Here is a 21338-nt window from a genome sequence, read left to right on the forward strand (position 1 = left end):
AAAAAAAACATGAAAAAACAAAATATATAGATATACTATTTACATAAATATAGATAAAAAAGTAATTTCTTTCAAAACGGAAAAAACTTTAAAAATATTAATGGTATTATTAATTTCACAATGACCTATATAGATCTTAATGATATATATATATATATATATATATATATATTTTAGATACTGAGGAGGGAGAGAGCCCAAACAAGAACACTACTTACAACATCTAACCACCCTCGGCTGAGCAACACCTCGTAAATCTTCCTGCAACAGAGTGCCCAACATAGGAAGAGGGGAATCATGTCTTTGCAAGCCAGCCACCATACTATCAACCGCTATAGCAGCCAAACCGTCCGCTACCCTATTATCCTCACAATAACAGTGCTCCAAGCGGACCTGCCAATCACGGGCAAGAACTTCTCTAATTAAGGAGACAATACCTGAATGCCTGAGCTGATAATCAGTAGAACGGAGGAGCTGCAGAGCTTCCTGGGAGTCCAAATTAACAACCACCCTCCTGTACCCCAGGTCCCAGGCACACACTAAACCATAAAACAGGACATGTAACTCAGCTACTATAGAAGTGCTCCTACAAAGCCAGATTGAAAAGCCAGCAATCCATCTCCCCAAATGACCTCGCAGCAGCCTGCCACCACCATCAAGGCTCGGATTCGCCCGGCAAGCACCATTAGTATTTAGGCTTCACTCACCCCAGCTCCGGACCCCTCCATGCAACAGCCACTACCCTCTTAGCTCGACAGGGCAGAAGACAACCAGGAGAATCCCAAGCCAGATATTAATGATATTATTATCTTATTAATCACTTCAAAATAATATTAATGATATTATTAATTTCACTAATCATTAACAACTGAAATATTTTGATTACTATTAAAAAAAAGAAATTTAAAGATTTTTAAAGTACTAAAACATCTATTATTATGGTCAAAAAATTATTGTGGCCAATTTAAAAGAAAATTTTAAAATTTCTTACTGAGTTAAATAGGAGAAAAATATTATAGATTTCAAAAGAGTTTCATCTAGGCATGGCCAATCGATTCATTTTGAACTGGAATCGAACTGTATTATAGATGAATTGAAATTAGATCGAAATTGTTGGTTCAAGGGCCGGTTAAAGTTCATGTAAATATTAAAATCTGAACATGATCCGGCCCAGAATCGGCGGTTAGTCGGCGATTTTTGGTCCAGTTCAAACCAAAAATTTTCTATTTTTCTTTTCAAAATAATAATCACTTAGTTTATTCTACACACATTTAAAAGTCTCAATAATATTTTACTACATGATACAATTTACTTAAGATTTTTTTTTTTAAAATACACTTTACTTTAAAAGTTAAAAATCTAAAAAATAAAATTGTAAAAAAAAAAGAGAAATATTTAGTCTAAACTTATATTGTTTTTACCTTTTTTTTCCTTTTAAATTATTTACTACGTTCGAAATAACATTCTTTGAAGCATTTTTCAAAATTTTCTAATAATTTATTTAATTAATAATATTTACACAAAATAAAGTGTCACGACCCATTTCCATGGACCGGACCGGCACTAGGACCTAGGTGGGCTTAAGGCCCCCGAAGCCCATAGTAAGCCTAACTTATTTAAATCTCACTTTCTATTCATAATTATGGATTCAGGCCCATTAACATTTTATACATATGCATCCAAAATGCAGTTCATATATTTAATATGGACTTTTACTATTTGTTTACAACCCAACTGGAATACAATTGCGGAACTCTACCTTTACATTCACATCGTTATTTCTATCATTAACAATCTTCTACAATAAGTGTCTCAACTCCATAGGGCTTTCCTTTCTTTCTATTACCTGAAAAAAAATAGTAGGCAGGGATGAGCGCCAAACTCAATGAGTAGGGTTAGATAACCCTCTCACCCCACACAATCACACAGATGCTAAAATATTTTTATCCGGTTACCGTTTAATTATATGATCATGCACTTTGTCACACAAATGGCAATACAACAGCAATCACAAGTATTATCACCTTCATATAATCACATCACGTGGAAATTAGTCAATGGCACCACCTGAATCCCCAGCGAGCCGTCCTCACACATGGCTCGCCCTCTCATACATGTGCACCAGGGAGCCGATCCCCCATACGGCCAACTGGTCTAATCCTCACTGACCAGTCCTCTCATTGTTTTTCCATTCTCTCTTTTCTTTTCCATACCAACAGGAGGCAACCCGGTGGTCTCCATCCAATCTAGATCATCAAGTGCTCACAACAGGAGGCCACCCTGCGGGCTACAATCAAATCTAGATTATCAGGTGCGCAACAACAAGAAGCCATCCTGTGGTTTTCCATATAATCCATATCATCAGGTGCACACGAGGGCGCCGATCTCCCATTTTCCCGGCCGACGGTCAAATTCCATATCATATCATATTCAGGATCCATATCACAGACCGTCCTCACAAACCCATGGTGGTCCACGTCATCCCAATTCCACACAAACAAGGCACAGTATATTCATAGCACAAGTAATCAAACAATTTTTAATATCAACGAATAGTGCATCATAATATGGCAATTCAACAAAATAATGCATGATAACATTTAGCCGTGAATGCATGAATGCAGGCGGATGACGCTAGTTATCTAACACTACTCACAGTTCTTTATTGTCCTTTAAAAGGACTGCCTTTTTAGCCACATGCTTCCAGCTTTTGTCCTCGCATTTTGTATTTTATAAGCCTTTAAAATAAACAAGAAAATTCTAAATAAGAATTTTAATTCAAAAACTTATATTTCACATTCGTTTATTTACTTTGGCTACCGGTCATTTAATTCACTTGTTATATATGCATATATATATCTAGGTTCTCTCATTTATATAAATAACTATTCTAATTTATAACCTTCAGATAAAATCTCTAATTATTCGGTGAGAAATATTATATAATGATAATTCTAATATTGTATAATATTTCTTAATACCTCAAATTTTCGTCGTCACTACTTCTTAAGAATAACTAATTTAATTCTTCATTAAGTGTTTTATTAAAAATTCGACAGCATTTCCTCTATAAACTGGACTATCCAAATTTTTTTCAAATTTTCACAAATCCACACACACAGCCCATCCATCGGGCAAATTCATATCCACTAATCCCGTCCGCCATATCCATCATTTATTCGGTCACTTAATTCACATAATCCATTATAATTAATTGTTCTATAACTATTTATTTGTTAATAAAATTCCTAAAATTTATTATTAGCTAGGAATATATTTTTTTTTTTGTACCAACCTTATAGTTATAATTAATATTCATAAAATCTATTTAATAATATTTAATTTAATTTACTTAAATACTTAATTAAGTTCATTAATTAATTAATTCAGAATTTATTCAAAAATTGCGGATTAAGCTTTAGAGTGTACCGATTTAAAATCAAATTTCATTTCCGTGTTCCGCACGAAGAGGAGAGCATTCTGTCCCTTGAAGTCTCGCCGGAGTCTCGCCGGCCGGTCGCCGGACCGCCGCCGCCGCCACCGTGCACGGTGGCCGGAAAATTTAACCTTCACCAAAATTGACAAACAATACATCATTTTATTCGTTTCGATGAGAGGATCACTAATATGTGTTCAAATCAAGGTGGGTGTGAACCAGTTGGCCGGAAATTGGGCGGAAAGGTTCGGTGATACCCATTTTGGGTTTTCCGATTCCGGCTATTACAGTCGACGAGGAGGCCATCAAATGAAAGAGGAAGAAGAGAGGAGTCATTTGGTACTCACCTTGTGTCCAAGGCTTGCCTGAAACGGCGTGAATCGTCGGAAAAAGGTGTCCAAAACTTCAAGCTCTTCCCCTTCAAAATAGACACAATTTCAGTTCAAATCTAAGCTATAATCTTCTTCCTCACGTTGAGTAGATATTTTTAGAGTATTCATTTGCTGAATTTGGTGGCCGGAGGAAGGAGATCGAAGGAGAGGAAGGAGGAGGAGGAGGAGGAGGCCACGCTACTGGAGAAGGAGAAGGAAGAAAAGAAAAGAAAAGAAAAAGAAAGAAAAAGAAAAGAAAAGAAAAGTGGGCCGATCCGGTTCGATTCGAACCGGTTCGGTCTGATTCAGTGATTTGGTCTCATTTCGTTTGGTTTTTCGAGTTTTCCGATCGATTTTCGGATCCTTCGTGTGGTTCTCGACAAATTAAATTGATTTTTAGGTCCGGTTTAATTTATTTTGATTATTTTAGTTAGGTTCTATAACATTCCTTCAATTTACTTAATGTTAATATTAATAATCATATATATATATATATATATATATATATATATATTTTTGATAAATTTCGATAATGTGTTTTGGGCTTGAGCCCAACTTCGTAAACTTGGGCTTGAATTGAGGCTATTTTATACTTGCAGTCCACATGATTAAAATTTCTGATTTTTGATTTAATAAAAATTCAAAAGTTTCGAAAATAAGAATTCGGGGTATTACAATCTCCCCCCCTTAAGACAATTCGTCCTCGAATTGAATCTAGTGGGAAAGAATAAGAATGGATGCATGGGGAATTTTAAAGTCACAAGAAATTGCTTCCACTACCAAGGAGACAGCTCAAAAGCGAAAATACAGATCGAGGAAAGGCAGTGAGTGGGGTATTCGGGTTGTACTTCTACAGCCAATTATCATATTTAGAATAAAATTTCGTTCAAGCTACATAGTACCACCTAGCTGAAGCTTATAAGGAGTTTTATTACATTAATCTTCAATACTATCATCGTTCGGCTATTGGAATCTTTAGAAAATCGTTCTTTAAATAAAAATCTTATAATTAATCGAGTTTTTCAATAAAATGCTTAATATATATATCTATGTTCCCCAAGATTATTTAATTTCATTTGAAAATTAAATTTTATTACGCATTCCTTTATGAAATCCAAATATATAATGTAAAATAAATTTGAAATTTAATTTATTTATTATAAAACTTGATTTATTTAATCTACATATGTTATGACTAAATATTTGCTTAATCAAAGTTGAAAAACTATTACTATAATCCAAAATTTTAAGAATTTTTTTTTTTTTTTTTTTTTTTTTGTAATTCCCATTGTTTATAATATCGCAGGGTGATTCCAGCTCACTCTATCAGTTCTTTTTTTTTTTTTTTTTTTTTTTTTTTTTTTTTTCACGACTTATCCGATTACTATTGTTTCAATCTAATCTTTATTATTTTCTTAAGTCCCGATCTAACGCTTTCTTACAATTTCGACATCACACCAATTAAGAAAACATCAATAACTCAATTTCTTTCACCCAACTCTGCGTCAACTAAATAATTTATTCATTTCCATATGAAAGTTCAATTTATGCCTTAATTATGAAATGATAGCAAGGCCCTAATTAGCCCTTATAATACTTAAGCTAATCGTTAAATTTCTCCATCCAAGTTTTAAAATATAGTATCAATTTATTTATCTCATCCTTACTTATTTATGTCTAGCAAGGTATTTATGATTTCCTTAAATTTATCCATGTAACCTTATCATTTCTAGTTTCTCAGGTTAGCACACTGCCACCTGGTATTATTATCTAGACCTCGACTGAGTTCTGGTCCTTCCTCCTTTCGCTGACATGTCAAAATTTTTATCCATTACCTTACGATTCACTTCACTAGCTTCTTTTATTCTCTTTTCTGTAAGGATTTAAATTTATTAATTGTTATACTTATTGAAAAGCCTGAAGAAATTAATTGCCACATATTTCCATTGAACTCCAAAATATCCTCTAGAGTTAAATACTTTTCTTATGATCTCATAAATTACCAGAAAATTTAAATTTTCACATCAAATCTCTTTAGTTCTGATTTGTCACAATTTACTACAGTTAAAAAGGTATAGTACTAAAACTTTCAATTCTAAATGTATCTATTTCTAAGTTTTCTTGATTTGTATTTCTTATTCTTGAGAAAATTTCCATTTTAATGAGTTCATTTATAATAATAGTCTACAACACTAATTATCTCATATCAGGCATTTCATCAAATGTGTCTACTAAAGATTTTTGAGTAACTTAAGAGTCCTCATTTATTCATATTTCCACTATACATTGTTTCACCGTTATAAATTATTAGATTAATTGTTTATTCAAAATTCGACTAATGAGTTGACAACTACAGCCTAGGTTGACCATCCTATGGGTAACTGACTATTTAGAAACTTTCAAAATAATTTTCCTTTCCAACTTTTAAAAACATCGGCATGTCACTCACACAAAACCTTGAAATTCTTTTAATAGAAATTTGCATTTACTTTTATTTTAAACCAATCTCAATCGTGGTATAAAAAATATTTTTATAAAGTTTGAAAATCAACACTCATTGTATTTTCTAAAACCTTTTGGTATTTAACAAAAATGAATTATCTATCTCCACGAGGACAATCCTTAAATCATCTAGTTCCAGTCTACTGTTACATATTTCATCCCTAAATGATCCTCTTAAACCAAGAATATTCTAATCTCCATCATTACTATTCCTTTCGCTATTACTAGTCTCTCAAGTAGATTGGTCCACACCTTAAATTTTCCCAAAAGTTATTTTCAGTAGTGATTTATATTTATATTTATATTTATATTTATATTTATATTATTATTTTATCTTTATTTATTTCGTTACTTATTTTATCATCATTTTTTTTTATATATATATGTATATTTCTTACATCTGAATTTTACTTCTTTCCCAATTTGTTTCTAATTATTTATTCTAGTATTTCACAGTAGATAAATTAATTGATCATCATTGGCTTTTCTATTATTTAACATCCCCCTAGTTCTATCCAAGTTCTTTAGCTGTTTGATTCATTTTAATCTTTCTTTTATCATTCATGTCTCCTTAGTGTACCCAACCTCATTTAAGTCCTATCCCTGAAAGAGTTTAATGCTGGGTACATGAATCTATGGCGTGAAACCGTTATTCTACACAAAATTTAATTCCGTCGTAAGGTCATTATTTCTTGAATTTCTTATTCTAATTTTTTTTTTTTTTTTATCTCTACTTCATCATTATGAGTTATCTTTGACCTTTATTCTCTTCCAAATTTATTAACTTTTATTTTATTTTATTTTATTTTAGCACCTCGATCTAAATTTGTACTTAATTCTTTAAAGCAGGTTTTATACACGTTTCTTATCATTACCTTAGATTAATAAATGGTATTAGTCCTTTCTACATAACTCTCTACCTAGATACATCCAATTTCCTTAATTTATTAAGCTTCCTACAGCATCCACGTTCCTTTCCCCATTCATTCCCCATTATTCATCATCTTCTACATTCATTTTATTATAATAGATTTATGAACTTAGTCTAGCCCTTTAAGCATCCTACATGTGCTAGGATCTTAATTATATAATATCTAATACACTTACTACACTTTCACCTTATAAAATTTTAGATTATACCAACTATCCCTTAGTTACACATTAGTTCCATAAGTCTATTATCGATTCAATCTAATTGCTCATTTTATTATAAAAGATTCATAATTATTTCATGGCTTGTAATTACTTCTATTAACTATTAGTCAATCTTTTCCATATTAATCAAATTTTCGATTCAAACTTTTGCCCAATTATTTACCAACCAATTTTACTTTTAATTCTATATTAAAACACCCAAAATCTTACCCTTCATATTAGTTGTGCAAAGGAAGTTTTACCCATTTCCTTATTATATTCTGCCTCACCTCAATATGACCTATCCAGTTAAAAATTATTTTCTTCATATTTAATCACATAATTAGTTTACCTTTGTCTTTTATTTTAATTTCATTGCTCTATTTAAATTCTATATGTCGAGATTCACCTCAATCAATACTTTTTAAGACACAAATTATTGTTTCCACGTCTAACTCTATTTAATTTTTCCAATAAGTCTCTATCCTCCTTAATGTTATGCTTAAGTAAGTTACAAATTTTCTCTTTACATCCTTAAGTTTCGCTTGGTTAATTGAGGATTTCTTGTCTAGTATGACTATTTGTCCTAAATCCTTCTTTTGCTAACCCTTAATTTAATGTACATTACAATTTTCACTTTTTATTCCCTAACAGTAACATTTCTAGAATTTAATCTATATCTTAATTGAAATTTTAATTCAAATTCATATTCTATACCATTTATTATTAATTTATCAATATTAATTTCTATAGGCCTAATTTAGTCCTCGGGATAGACAATATGATAAAATAAATCAAACATGCAATCATTGTAAATAATTTAAATTCTAAAATCAGATAAATTTTTTTTTGACATGCCGACAAAACAATAAAACCAAGCAATTAATTGCAACTTCAAAACAATTTCCAATAAGCAAATAATAAAACATGTTTCTCAAATCATAGTTCAAATAAATTTACTTTCTTATTGTCTTTAAAACTCCGAATTCTTTTCTAAATAATTTCAATTTTTTTTTTTTTTTTTTTTTTTTTTTGAAGCAGTGTCTCTTGTCGAATCATGGTGTACTGGGTGATCAGGCCATTACACCAATTTCTAACTGATCTTCTGCTTCAAAATAGATGGAGGGGATTTAGCAAAACTCGAAATGTTTATTTTATAAACGTCAGTTACCCGGACCTTTTTATGATTTACTATTACTTATATACATTTAATTCTCATCCTAAGTTTCATATAGATTTCCTTCCATCCTCGTGCACGATGCGTCCACCGGCACTAAAATGGAATTCAATCCAGACTACACCTCCTTTGTTGGTTACGGCCGATCCCAACATAGGAGCTCTCTATTTAATTTCCTATGTTCCGCAATTGATTCCTAAGGCCCGACTTATGCTCTGATACCAACTTTGTCACGACCCATTTCCATGGACCGGACCGGCACTAGGACCTAGGTGGGCTTAAGGCCCCCGAAGCCCGTAGTAAGCCTAACTTATTTAAATCTCACTTTCTATTCATAATTATGGATTCAGGCCCATTAACATTTTATACATATGCATCCAAAATGCAGTTCATATATTTAATATGGACTTTTACTATTTGTTTACAACCCAACTGGAATACAATTGCGGAACTCTACCTTTACATTCACATCGTTATTTCTATCATTAACAATCTTCTACAATAAGTGTCTCAACTCCATAGGGCTTTCCTTTCTTTCTATTACCTGAAAAAAAATAGTAGGCAGGGATGAGCGCCAAACTCAATGAGTAGGGTTAGATAACCCTCTCACCCCACACAATCACACAGATGCTAAAATATTTTTATCCGGTTACCGTTTAATTATATGATCATGCACTTTGTCACACAAATGGCAATACAACAGCAATCACAAGTATTATCACCTTCATATAATCACATCACGTGGAAATTAGTCAATGGCACCACCTGAATCCCCAGCGAGCCGTCCTCACACATGGCTCGCCCTCTCATACATGTGCACCAGGGAGCCGATCCCCCATACGGCCAACTGGTCTAATCCTCACTGACCAGTCCTCTCATTGTTTTTCCATTCTCTCTTTTCTTTTCCATACCAACAGGAGGCAACCCGGTGGTCTCCATCCAATCTAGATCATCAAGTGCTCACAACAGGAGGCCACCCTGCGGGCTACAATCAAATCTAGATTATCAGGTGCGCAACAACAAGAAGCCATCCTGTGGTTTTCCATATAATCCATATCATCAGGTGCACACGGGGGCGCCGATCTCCCATTTTCCCGGCCGACGGTCAAATTCCATATCATATCATATTCAGGATCCATATCACAGACCGTCCTCACAAACCCATGGTGGTCCACGTCATCCCAATTCCACACAAACAAGGCACAGTATATTCATAGCACAAGTAATCAAACAATTTTTAATATCAACGAATAGTGCATCATAATATGGCAATTCAACAAAATAATGCATGATAACATTTAGCCGTGAATGCATGAATGCAGGCGGATGACGCTAGTTATCTAACACTACTCACAGTTCTTTATTGTCCTTTAAAAGGACTGCCTTTTTAGCCACATGCTTCCAGCTTTTGTCCTCGCATTTTGTATTTTATAAGCCTTTAAAATAAACAAGAAAATTCTAAATAAGAATTTTAATTCAAAAACTTATATTTCACATTCGTTTATTTACTTTGGCTACCGGTCATTTAATTCACTTGTTATATATGCATATATATATCTAGGTTCTCTCATTTATAAATTTATAACCTTCAGATAAAATCTCTAATTATTCGGTGAGAAATATTATATAATGATAATTCTAATATTGTATAATATTTCTTAATACCTCAAATTTTCGTCGTCACTACTTCTTAAGAATAACTAATTTAATTCTTCATTAAGTGTTTTATTAAAAATTCGACAGCATTTCCTCTATAAACTGGACTATCCAAATTTTTTTCAAATTTTCACAAATCCACACACACAGCCCATCCATCGGGCAAATTCATATCCACTAATCCCGTCCGCCATATCCATCATTTATTCGGTCACTTAATTCACATAATCCATTATAATTAATTGTTCTATAACTATTTATTTGTTAATAAAATTCCTAAAATTTATTATTAGCTAGGAATATATTTTTTTTTTTGTACCAACCTTATAGTTATAATTAATATTCATAAAATCTATTTAATAATATTTAATTTAATTTACTTAAATACTTAATTAAGTTCATTAATTAATTAATTCAGAATTTATTCAAAAATTGCGGATTAAGCTTTAGAGTGTACCGATTTAAAATCAAATTTCATTTCCGTGTTCCGCACGAAGAGGAGAGCATTCTGTCCCTTGAAGTCTCGCCGGAGTCTCGCCGGCCGGTCGCCGGACCGCCGCCGCCGCCACCGTGCACGGTGGCCGGAAAATTTAACCTTCACCAAAATTGACAAACAATACATCATTTTATTCGTTTCGATGAGAGGATCACTAATATGTGTTCAAATCAAGGTGGGTGTGAACCAGTTGGCCGGAAATTGGGCGGAAAGGTTCGGTGATACCCATTTTGGGTTTTCCGATTCCGGCTATTACAGTCGACGAGGAGGCCATCAAATGAAAGAGGAAGAAGAGAGGAGTCATTTGGTACTCACCTTGTGTCCAAGGCTTGCCTGAAACGGCGTGAATCGTCGGAAAAAGGTGTCCAAAACTTCAAGCTCTTCCCCTTCAAAATAGACACAATTTCAGTTCAAATCTAAGCTATAATCTTCTTCCTCACGTTGAGTAGATATTTTTAGAGTATTCATTTGCTGAATTTGGTGGCCGGAGGAAGGAGATCGAAGGAGAGGAAGGAGGAGGAGGAGGAGGAGGCCACGCTACTGGAGAAGGAGAAGGAAGAAAAGAAAAGAAAAGAAAAAGAAAGAAAAAGAAAAGAAAAGAAAAGTGGGCCGATCCGGTTCGATTCGAACCGGTTCGGTCTGATTCAGTGATTTGGTCTCATTTCGTTTGGTTTTTCGAGTTTTCCGATCGATTTTCGGATCCTTCGTGTGGTTCTCGACAAATTAAATTGATTTTTAGGTCCGGTTTAATTTATTTTGATTATTTTAGTTAGGTTCTATAACATTCCTTCAATTTACTTAATGTTAATATTAATAATCATATATATATATATATATATATATATTTTTGATAAATTTCGATAATGTGTTTTGGGCTTGAGCCCAACTTCGTAAACTTGGGCTTGAATTGAGGCTATTTTATACTTGCAGTCCACATGATTAAAATTTCTGATTTTTGATTTAATAAAAATTCAAAAGTTTCGAAAATAAGAATTCGGGGTATTACATAAAGTGATAATTTATTTGATTATTTTGTAAAATTAATTAATTTTATTCTTATATGAGTATGAGCATTCTAAAATTTATTTAAAATAAAATTTACCAATATTTTTTAAGCTCATATTAATATTTTTGAAAGAAAGATGTAATATTAGAACTAATTAAAAAAAAACATAAATAACCAGAAACAGTGATTAGGACCGTCGGTTTATCAGAACCGCACTGAAACTGATCAAAACTGAAACCGGACTAGAACCAATGTTCCAAAGGCCATTCAAGTTCAATATTTTAAAAATTTTGAACCGCGTGCCTAGTTTCATCGTTTATATTAATTCCAAAGTTATTGATGTGATTATGGGTGGAACCGAGTGAGTTTTCGTAGATATCTAGCCCATAAAAATCTATTTATAGTAGATTTAGATACAATTAAGTAGGTTTAGGATATGTATGAGTATCAAATTAACTATCCACTACAAGTTTGAGTTGAGTTTGAAGCAAACGGAGTCTAATAAGATGTTAATTTGGGAATGAGATAAAATAAGAATCAAAATTTGAATAAATGAACGGCAAATAAAAATAGCACTTATGATGAGTTAAAATTTATAGAATAAATGTAAAATTAAATACCAAGTACTTGAAATCGTTAGAGCCTTCTTGGATTAATAATTTTAAATTATTTGACTTTATTTTTTTAAAACTCTTAAGTTAAATAAACGTAAAATTTAATTGTCCTGACTACTTGAAATTATCTGTTTGAATTATTTGGTTTTACTATTTTTTTTTTTTTTTATTGCAAGATTCATAAGAAAATTGTAAAATTTGATAGCTTGAGATTTTATGTTTTATAATGCTTAATACTAAGCAGCAACCTACAATGAGTTCAATAAATATATGAATAATTAAATTATTTACTTTTTTACTAAATTTGTAAATGATAAACTTTTATTTAATTACAATTGATAACTATAACAACTTTTTTAATATAATTTTGGAACAGGACAGAAAATTACGTAACACACACGTGCCATGCCGTTCCTTCCGTCCTTAACCGCCAATGGATAGTAGGAAATAAAATGAGAAGAAAAAATAAAAGCCATCCTTCCGATTCAAAAACCACAAAGACCTCTTTCATTTCATTGCCAAAGCAAACCCATATAAAAAGATACGAATTTCTACCATATCCATTGACATGAAATTTAGAATGCAATAATGGCTTTACACAGAAAAGGATTCCTCCAGTCTCAAAATTTCGTAAATTAGCATTATTACTACTATCTATTCCGTATCAGATTCATTCCCCGAGTCTACATTCACTGGCTGTGGGTTCTTGTAGCCGCTGACTTCTTCTTCATAACGCTTTTTATCTGCTCGAGCCTTTGCTTCATATGGTTCTCTTTCCTCCGCTGCATATCAAGACACAAAACAAAATGCAGAAAAACCTTAATACAGAACCCCCATCTTAATAAGTAACAATGTAAAACAAAAATCACGAGAGAATATGCAACCTGACAATTGTTTCCACCTATCTCCGAGTACTTTGCCAACCCCGCCAAAAGCAATGCCAGGATGACTTTTCTTAACATTCTGCCATCAACATGCCAAGATTAGCAGCTTATTCGAGTAAATTATAATCACGCTAGATATCTTTGATTTGATTGCAATGGAAGAGTATTAGGCTCACCTCCCTTTCCATTTGTGAGAAGAACATGAAACCAGACATTGCCTTTTTTGGTGCATTTGGATCCTTCTTCTTTTTCTGTTTTTTCTTCTTAGACAAATCCTCATTTGCATCTTTGGATCTCTTCTTAGATGCTGGCTTAGAAGATGAAGGCTCCTTAGTAGATTCCTTTTTTACGGGCTTCTGAAATTGCAATCCATTTGACATAAAATATACAACAGTTAACCATCTAAAAGTTAGTTTCAATAATATGCGCAGAGAGAATGCTTTACCTTTTTCTCACCATCACTGTCACTAGCATCAGAATCTTCCTCCCCAGAATCATCAGTAGGGGAGCCTCCATCATCTTTGTCAGCAACAAAATCTTCATCCTGTAAATATTAGATTCATTCTGTCAGCACCAAATGACCATTACTCTCAGACAAGCTAGGGGATGCACATGTAACCATACAAAGTGTGTCAAAACAAGTGGGTTCAATTTGTATTCGGCTACAGCAAATATGGAAAACATAAAGTTAGTGCGACTATGAAATAGATATAGTAAAATTTAAAAATAAGAAATTAGAAATAGAAATAAGAATTAAAAGCAAAAAACAGATCAAGGGAGCAATTTGTATAAAAAAGTTTTAGAAATTTTTCAAAGTTGATCATTTGAAAAAAAAAAAAAATGCTTGTCAAGCACAAAAAAAAAGGGAATGATGATACTTTTTCCTAATCACTTGACAATACTCAAAAAGATCAATGATAAACATGCAAATTGTGACTCTGTAAAGCATGCTTCTTTTTGTATTTTGACTCTTTGATATTCAAGCTTATATTGATAATTATTATGATTAAAGTATTTCATTAAACTATATAGTTTTAGAATGAAATAAGAGTTTCTTTAATATTAAATTTCGAAAATATTTTACTCAAGTTCTATATTTTAAAATATATAATTAAAACTAAATATGAAAAAAATAGAAGTCTGGTATATAGATCGGAATTGGAAATTTCTATTAGTTTCTACTCCATATTCCATATACCAATATTTTAAAAAGTACATTCCACTTTAAATTCTACATTCCAAAATTCCATTCCAAATTGAAATTCGATTTGGAAATTCGATATGGATTGGTATATTCCAAACTAATTTATACCCTTACAAAATATTAATTTGATGTGTAATTAGCATAACTTTTAAAACAACAATTTTCACATTTTCCAACTATTTAATAGGTGTTATTTTAATATAATTTTGCCAGTTGAAATGCTCAATAAAATAATTCCACAAGTGAAATGTCCAATAGGTGGAATTTATAAGTTGAAGTGTTTAATGCGTCAAAGTAAAAGTTGAGGGTGCCATTTTTAGGAGTGAATTTATATATTCAACTGTTTGTATTAAGTGTGTCTAACACATGCATACACATACACGCAGTCATGGATGAAATGAAGTCTACCAGTTACGTTACAGTGTCTCTAAGCCTATGGAAGATATAGCATTAAACCATTAACTAAAAATTTTACCTCTTCATCACTCTCATCTCCAGCTTCATTCTTAATGCGCTCAAGATGTGGATCAACCGCATCATCATCATCATTCTGGAGAACAGCGGCCACTCCATTTGTAGCTTGCATATCACCCAGATTCATAATTTTCAGACCCTTCCCACTGTATGGACAAACGAAACATAAAGCTTCAGTAAAGAATATGAAAGAACAGCCATGCTAGGCACATAAACAAGAAAGGAACTTTCCTAATGAAGTCAAAAAGATTGTGGTACTCATTTCTCTGGATGTTCCGAAACAGATGTTCTTGTTCAGTTTTGAGTCTAATAAGAAGATCAAAGTAATGCATATTTGAGCCACCAGCTGCATGCCTCTCAAATTCAACATAATCAATCTTGCATATGAACCAAAGGGAAACTATGAGGAACCGGCAAAAATCAAAGAAACAAATATCCTTTAAAACATATTACTGCACCAGCTTAAATGAAAAACATTGTACCTCTTCATGAAGAATGAGAGTTGGAGGCTTGGGTAAGAAGAAGAAGCTTTTCTCAAGTGGATATAAGAGGCCATCTTCAGCTTTCAATGATGACTTCACAGCATAACCATCTTGACAGCTGCGGAATTTTCCTGGTTTAGTAACTTTAGCACCAGATAGTCCACGCAGTATTGTTGTAAACACCTCATGAATGAGTCCCTGTTTGATGAGAAACCAAAGCATGGAAAGGCATTTCAATCTTTGTGAAAAAATTCCAAGTCATTCTCTCTTCAAACTTAAACACAATGGTATTTGTACCTGTTCAGAACAGAAAAGAGAACAAAAAAGCATAGCTATTACCTTATAAGATGATTCTAACTTGTCCTTATACTTTGTGCTTAAAAGGTCTTCATTTATTGACAAAGAGCTCTGAACGACATTGTCGGTATCAAACTATACACAAAAATAGAACAAACAATAAGTCCATGAAAGTAATAATTATAAGAAAACCAAATCCTAAGTAACTAAATGATACCTGTAACACAATGTGTGGATACAAAGTTTGGCCCTTGCGAATAGGTGGATCAAGAGTAACAATAACAAAGGTATGTGGCTGGTTAGACTGCAGTGAAAAAAAAATGTTATAACCATTGAGGAGAAGGTCATCAAAGAACAAGCTGCAATGACTCTCAAAGGGAATAAAAAAATCACAACATCTTTATGAAGAAAAACAAGCAAATACAATTGAAAATAGTCATTCGCAGTTTCGCAGATAAACAATCAGTGCCTATAAAGATGGGGGTAAACCTTTGGAAGCAAAAAGAGGCGAACAACACTGCTGTACTGAATTTTGAAATCATTGGCCTGTCCTTGGAGCCGCAAAAATGACAAATGAAGTTCGACATTGTAACGACCCCTGTATGAAAAAAAATCCGTAAACTAACATCAAAGAGCCAGCATATGAAATGCCAAAGCATTCAAAGATGTGACATCTCATGGTTGTCTTCAATTAGCCACAAAATTAAGTGAATATGTGTGCATGCGGATTCCATGGTTTTTACCTTGGTGTCAGGATTGCAACACCATCAAATGTAACAACAGCTTCTTCACCTCCAGGACCAACATCTGCCATTGACATTATTTTGTCTCGGAAAACCTTGTACAGAGTGGATAGATAATAAGTCAATGGGCAGTTGAAGAGCATATACATATATTTAAATTACTTGTCATGGATACATCCATTTACAATTACTTTTTGTTATTAAATGAACAAGCACATACAACAAAAATAATAAGAATAATGAGAAATAAATAACTACCTGAGCAGGAGGACGATTTTCATCACCAACAAACTGGGTATTGTTACTAGGTATATGGAAACTTATCTCCATCAAGGAATCTTTCTGCAAGCATAAACCATTATGCTTAAGAAATAATAATCTCACTTTTAAATGAAAGAACAAAAATTTAAAATTGATAAATTATTTCCCACTAGTCGTATATGTTATAATCTCATAGCAAGTCAAATAAGATTTCGGGAAGGGCCACAGAGGTAGCCATAGAACCATGCAAATGAAATGTTGCAGCTAAGACTGTCCCAGAGGAATGAATAGTGCAAATAATAAAAATAAACCTCATTAGCTCCAGTTGTATCATCCACATGGAACTCCAAGATGACATCATTTTTCCCTTGCATTTGTGTTTGTGAGACATCTGCTAATGATACTTCAAATGCTTGCTTTGAACCAACCGAAAAAGTGAGCATATTTCCTGGAAAATGCATGCAAGTTCTCAAGATAAATATATATATGCAGCGCATATGCTATGAAGGAGGTAGCACAAATATGAGAAACTAACCAACCATCGTAAAGAGCAAAGGTTATATGAAATTCAAAGGCAAGACAATCCAACTAGTTGTCCCCGAGAATCTAATAGAGCATATAGTTACCAACCATTTAGATCAACATCCCCCCAATTACGGCCACTAACTGAAAGCTGCTTCTCTTCTGGTGTTATTCCACAAGTGCTTTGGAAATAATTGGTCAAGTTTGCTAGGTCCTATAAAGCATGAATGAGAGAGAAGTTACACTTGGGAAATTATGACGTCCTATACAATGTTTATCAAGGTAAAAGCCAAAAGAGTTCCATAAAATGATAACACAAAAACTGCAAGAGTTGAGAACCAAGGCCATGAGACAATAAAGAGAATCAGTACGCTACTGTGGACAAGTTCTAAGGTCCTCTTCTAGAGAATCCAAAGCATGCATGCAACAAATTAAATGTAATAAGAACTTCATGAAGCCATGATAGAAGAAGTAAATCACCATCAGCTTGTCAAGGCAAGTTACAAAACAGTATATTGATGCACTAAAGAGAAAAAAAAGGTCAGCAATGGCATGCATTCCATACTAATGGAATCTAGTGACATGGCAACTTTGTACATGTGGAATAGTCCAACTTAATAATAACAGGGGAGGGGGGTTGAAGAGGAGACCTGATCTCGGAATCCAGTGAATTTGTAGTACAATCCATCTTTGATTCGAATGCCAAGTTGATTTGTTCTTGGTACTTTCATCCATGTTATTCCTACAACATCAGCTTTATCCACTTCCACTGCTTTACCACCTCCTTGTTTCTTCCATAGGATTCCTCCAGAATGTATTTTAAGCTGCCCGGGATTCTGCATTTCAAAATTTAACCAGATAAACCATATTTTTGAGATTCCAGTTTTCCACTTTTTGACTATCTTAATTGCCAAAATTTAAAGGTACAAAAAGCAGAAAAATAAATTAAATGGAAAAATATTTATCAAATTCAACAAATTAGGTTTCAGTATTTTTATGCAATACAGCTAGACTAAGTGGCAGCAATTATAGATCCAACTATCTAAACTGTTTTCCGTTTGTTTTCAGGATTCACAGAAGCCAAACTTGAAACTTATGCAACAAACAAACTGAATTCAAGGAAAATAATGCCATCATTTTGACATAGGAATAAAGAAAGGAGGCGAGAATTATATGATTTCAGGATATTAGCAGATAAAATTAAAAAGAATTAATTGGATTTTTTTTTTATCACCATCAACTTGCATGATATCACTCATAGTCTGCAAGAAATAAATACAACCAAAATGATAAAATTACAATGATAAATTGGATCACATTCAACAAGTTAGAGTTTTAACTGATGAAATGATAGCCATAAAATAGTTGATATTCTTCTTAAGTCTTAGAGACTGAAAAAAGCCCCAATTCTTGGTCCCTTCTGATCAACTTAAAAGAGAAATTTCAGTTAAACCCTAATTACGGTTTCATATATTACAATCATAAGATATTAAAAAAAAAAAAATCTCAACCATTGATGATACCTTATCCTATTAACACTAAACCGAAAAAGCAAAAAAAAAAAAAAAAAAAAAAAAAAAAAAAAAAAAAAAAAAAAAAAAAAAAAAGGCACATATGCCCAGAAGGAAAATAGAAATTAGGGTTTCAAAAAGCAAAGCATAACAGAGCAATACTAAATAATCAATCACTAGTTCATTCAACTAAAAACTCTCAGCAAACGAAGTCTCAGGCCAACCACCCAAGCTATACAAGTAAAAAGGGAAAATTTAGGGTTTCAGAAAGCAGATTTACTACATAAAAAAAACAAATTTCTAATATTTATTCATTCTCCTCCTAATTTCTAGGAACTAAACCACTAAAATCCATAAACAAAGCTACAAAAAGAACAAAATAGCGTTTGAAAGAAGCTAGGGTTCGAAAATAAACAAAATTGAACTCATACTGAACACCATAACACTAAACTTGCATAGCTAATAAAAAGCGACGGGAGGAGAAGAGAGACGAGCAGAGGGGAAAAGAAGAGGGTTACAAAGAGAAAAAGAGCTTACAGTGCCTCCACGGCCGCCGAGAGAGATATTGTTGAAGAGGTGACCATCAGTCATTTCTGCTATATCGAGCAATCGAGCAATAGGCAGAGAGTGTCTCTGTAATTAAAATAAATAACAAACAGAAAAGGAAGCGAAATGATTTTATAGTTAGCGAGCGGTGAGTAATGCGTACCCTTGGCTTGTGGCGCGAAACAGGTGGATGACATGCTACGGTGCGTTTTGCTGAATTGTGTATCACTAAACTTTTGTTGCTTGCTATGGTAGCTTTATAAAAGAAAACTTGAGAAGATTTGGACCAGTTATCTGCTCAACAGGTAAAATATTTTCTTTAAGTATTAATTTTAAGAAAAAGGAAATTAAGTTTATACAAAAAAAAAAAAAAAAAAAAAAAAAAGGGGAAAGGAGATAAGTTGAGTTTTAATTAGTTCCTCTATGTCAAATGTCAAAACTCTGAATCTGCCTTTGTAAGGAAAAATTAAAATGTGTCCAGGAAATATAGTTTAATTAATATTTTTCTTTTTCTTTTTCACCAGCAGACAAGCGTAGTTTCAATTCTCCAGCTCGGGGTCCATACAAATGCTTCCTCCATATGCACGGGGCAAATCTCCAATATGCATGCCTTATGATCTATGAATATTAGTGGGCTTAAGTCCAAGCAAGGATTAATTAACTGCTTGGATACCTCCAACTAAGGATGACAAAATCAACCTGACTCTGATGAGTATACATCCAACCCGAACTTAGTCAAATTTCAATTTTAGGGTTTTGACTGGGTTTGGATAGGGCATGGGTAAAACTCGAAAGTTTTATTTTGAGTATGGGTGGGGTATGGATATTACTAATATAAATCGAACCCAACCCTTACTCGAAATTCAAATCCAAGAGATTTAAAAATTTATTATTTTTAAAAAAATTATAGTATATAATTTTTAATAAATTGGATTACTTTATAAATTATAATCTTACTTTTAATTTAATATAGTGTAATACAAAACAACTTTACCTGATTTTCACATATTAATTTGAATTGGTCAAATTTTTAAAATTTTATATCTTGAAATTTAAATTTTAAGTTTTAATATTTGATGTAAACTTCAATTTCAAATAATGGAAAAAAATCATAATGATAATAGTAATTTGAAGTGTTCAGATAATAATAGTTTATGTGGGTTTTTGAGTTATTCTATTAATTGATTTTAATTACACTTAAATAGTTTGTTACCATTTCATTTCAGTGAAGTATTATAATAAGAACATTTTTGGAGTTAAAACTTTAATTTATCATTGTTTAAACATTTATTTATGTATTGACTTGTTTTCATACTTTCTTTATGTATGATATAAGTCATTTGGATAAATACTTTAATTTTTTAATTCAATATAATGTAACTTTTAAACAATATTAGTCCGTAGATAAATGGATATCCGTGGGTAATATATATCCATAAAAATCCAAGGATAATGGGTACTCATAGATATAACCAAACCCATTAGATTTGGGATGAGTATAACTAAACTCATTGGATACCCGACAGGGCATGGGGATTGAGGATATAATTGGGTTTGGATATAAGTATTGCACTATCCAATCCGAACCCTATCCATTCCAATCCCTACCCCCAAGGAATCACCATCCAAACCCTACCCATTGCAATCCCTACCCTTAAGGAATCACCGAAAATTTGTCTAGCTTGATTTGTATTAGACTAACTCTTTAGAGGTTTATTTGTGGATGATGTTGTTGATTTACATGATGTATATTCATTCACAGGTCAATCACTACTTGATATTATTACTTCAAGTTGTTATTGGTATATAAGATTTTTTTGAAGGTACACAAGATTGATGTATCATAATAAATAGTTATAAATATTTCTTAGTGAAATTTAAAAAGAAGACTAAAAAGAAGATATATAATTAGATGATGTGGGATGTAAAATAAATATTGAATAAAATATATGAATGTATAGCCGTGTAATATACAGGAAATTGGCCCAAACTCATTATGTGTGATTAGACACGGTATCAAAA

At 32.6% G+C, this 21338-nt stretch overlaps 1 protein-coding gene and 1 long non-coding RNA gene across 2 annotated transcripts; both read right to left on the reverse strand.

The window, feature by feature from the left end:
- Nucleotides 1–1612: 1612 nt before the first annotated feature.
- Nucleotides 1613–11580, reverse strand: LOC149492535 (uncharacterized). Its single transcript, XR_016318774.1, has 7 exons — nt 11088–11580; nt 10734–10871; nt 9975–10056; nt 3784–9164; nt 3430–3567; nt 2657–2738; nt 1613–1846 (listed from the first exon to the last, which is right to left on the reverse strand). It is a non-coding gene; the product is annotated as an uncharacterized LOC149492535 (long non-coding RNA).
- A 1290-nt stretch (nt 11581–12870) lies between these two features.
- Nucleotides 12871–19461, reverse strand: HMG (high mobility group). Its single transcript, XM_089716669.1, has 16 exons — nt 19308–19461; nt 17910–18095; nt 17368–17473; nt 17049–17185; nt 16735–16818; nt 16477–16571; nt 16223–16331; nt 15951–16037; nt 15776–15868; nt 15437–15634; nt 15186–15331; nt 14956–15100; nt 13722–13820; nt 13453–13632; nt 13277–13355; nt 12871–13174 (listed from the first exon to the last, which is right to left on the reverse strand). The coding sequence occupies exons 1-16, from the start codon at nt 19359–19361 to the stop codon at nt 13047–13049; spliced, it is 1926 nt and encodes a 641-aa protein (XP_089572795.1). The 5' UTR covers nt 19362–19461; the 3' UTR covers nt 12871–13046.
- Between the last annotated feature and the right edge of the window lie 1877 nt (nt 19462–21338).

The sequence above is a fragment of the Jatropha curcas genome, chromosome 11 (assembly GCF_041381405.1).
Source record: "Jatropha curcas cultivar XTBG-Jc1 chromosome 11, XTBG_Jcur_1.0, whole genome shotgun sequence".
Taxonomy (NCBI): Eukaryota; Viridiplantae; Streptophyta; class Magnoliopsida; order Malpighiales; family Euphorbiaceae; genus Jatropha; species Jatropha curcas.

Excerpts from the sequence above, each read along its gene's own strand:
- HMG (XM_089716669.1), bottom strand. The coding sequence starts at position 19,361 with ATGACTGATGGTCACCTCTTCAACAATATCTCTCTCGGCGGCCGTGGA. Across the intron at positions 17,186-17,367 it reads GGGGGATGTTGATCTAAATG|GAAATATGCTCACTTTTTCG; the intron begins GTTGGTAACTAT and ends TGCATTTTCCAG. Across the intron at positions 13,633-13,721 it reads ACAGTGATGGTGAGAAAAAG|AAGCCCGTAAAAAAGGAATC; the intron begins GTAAAGCATTCT and ends TTGCAATTTCAG.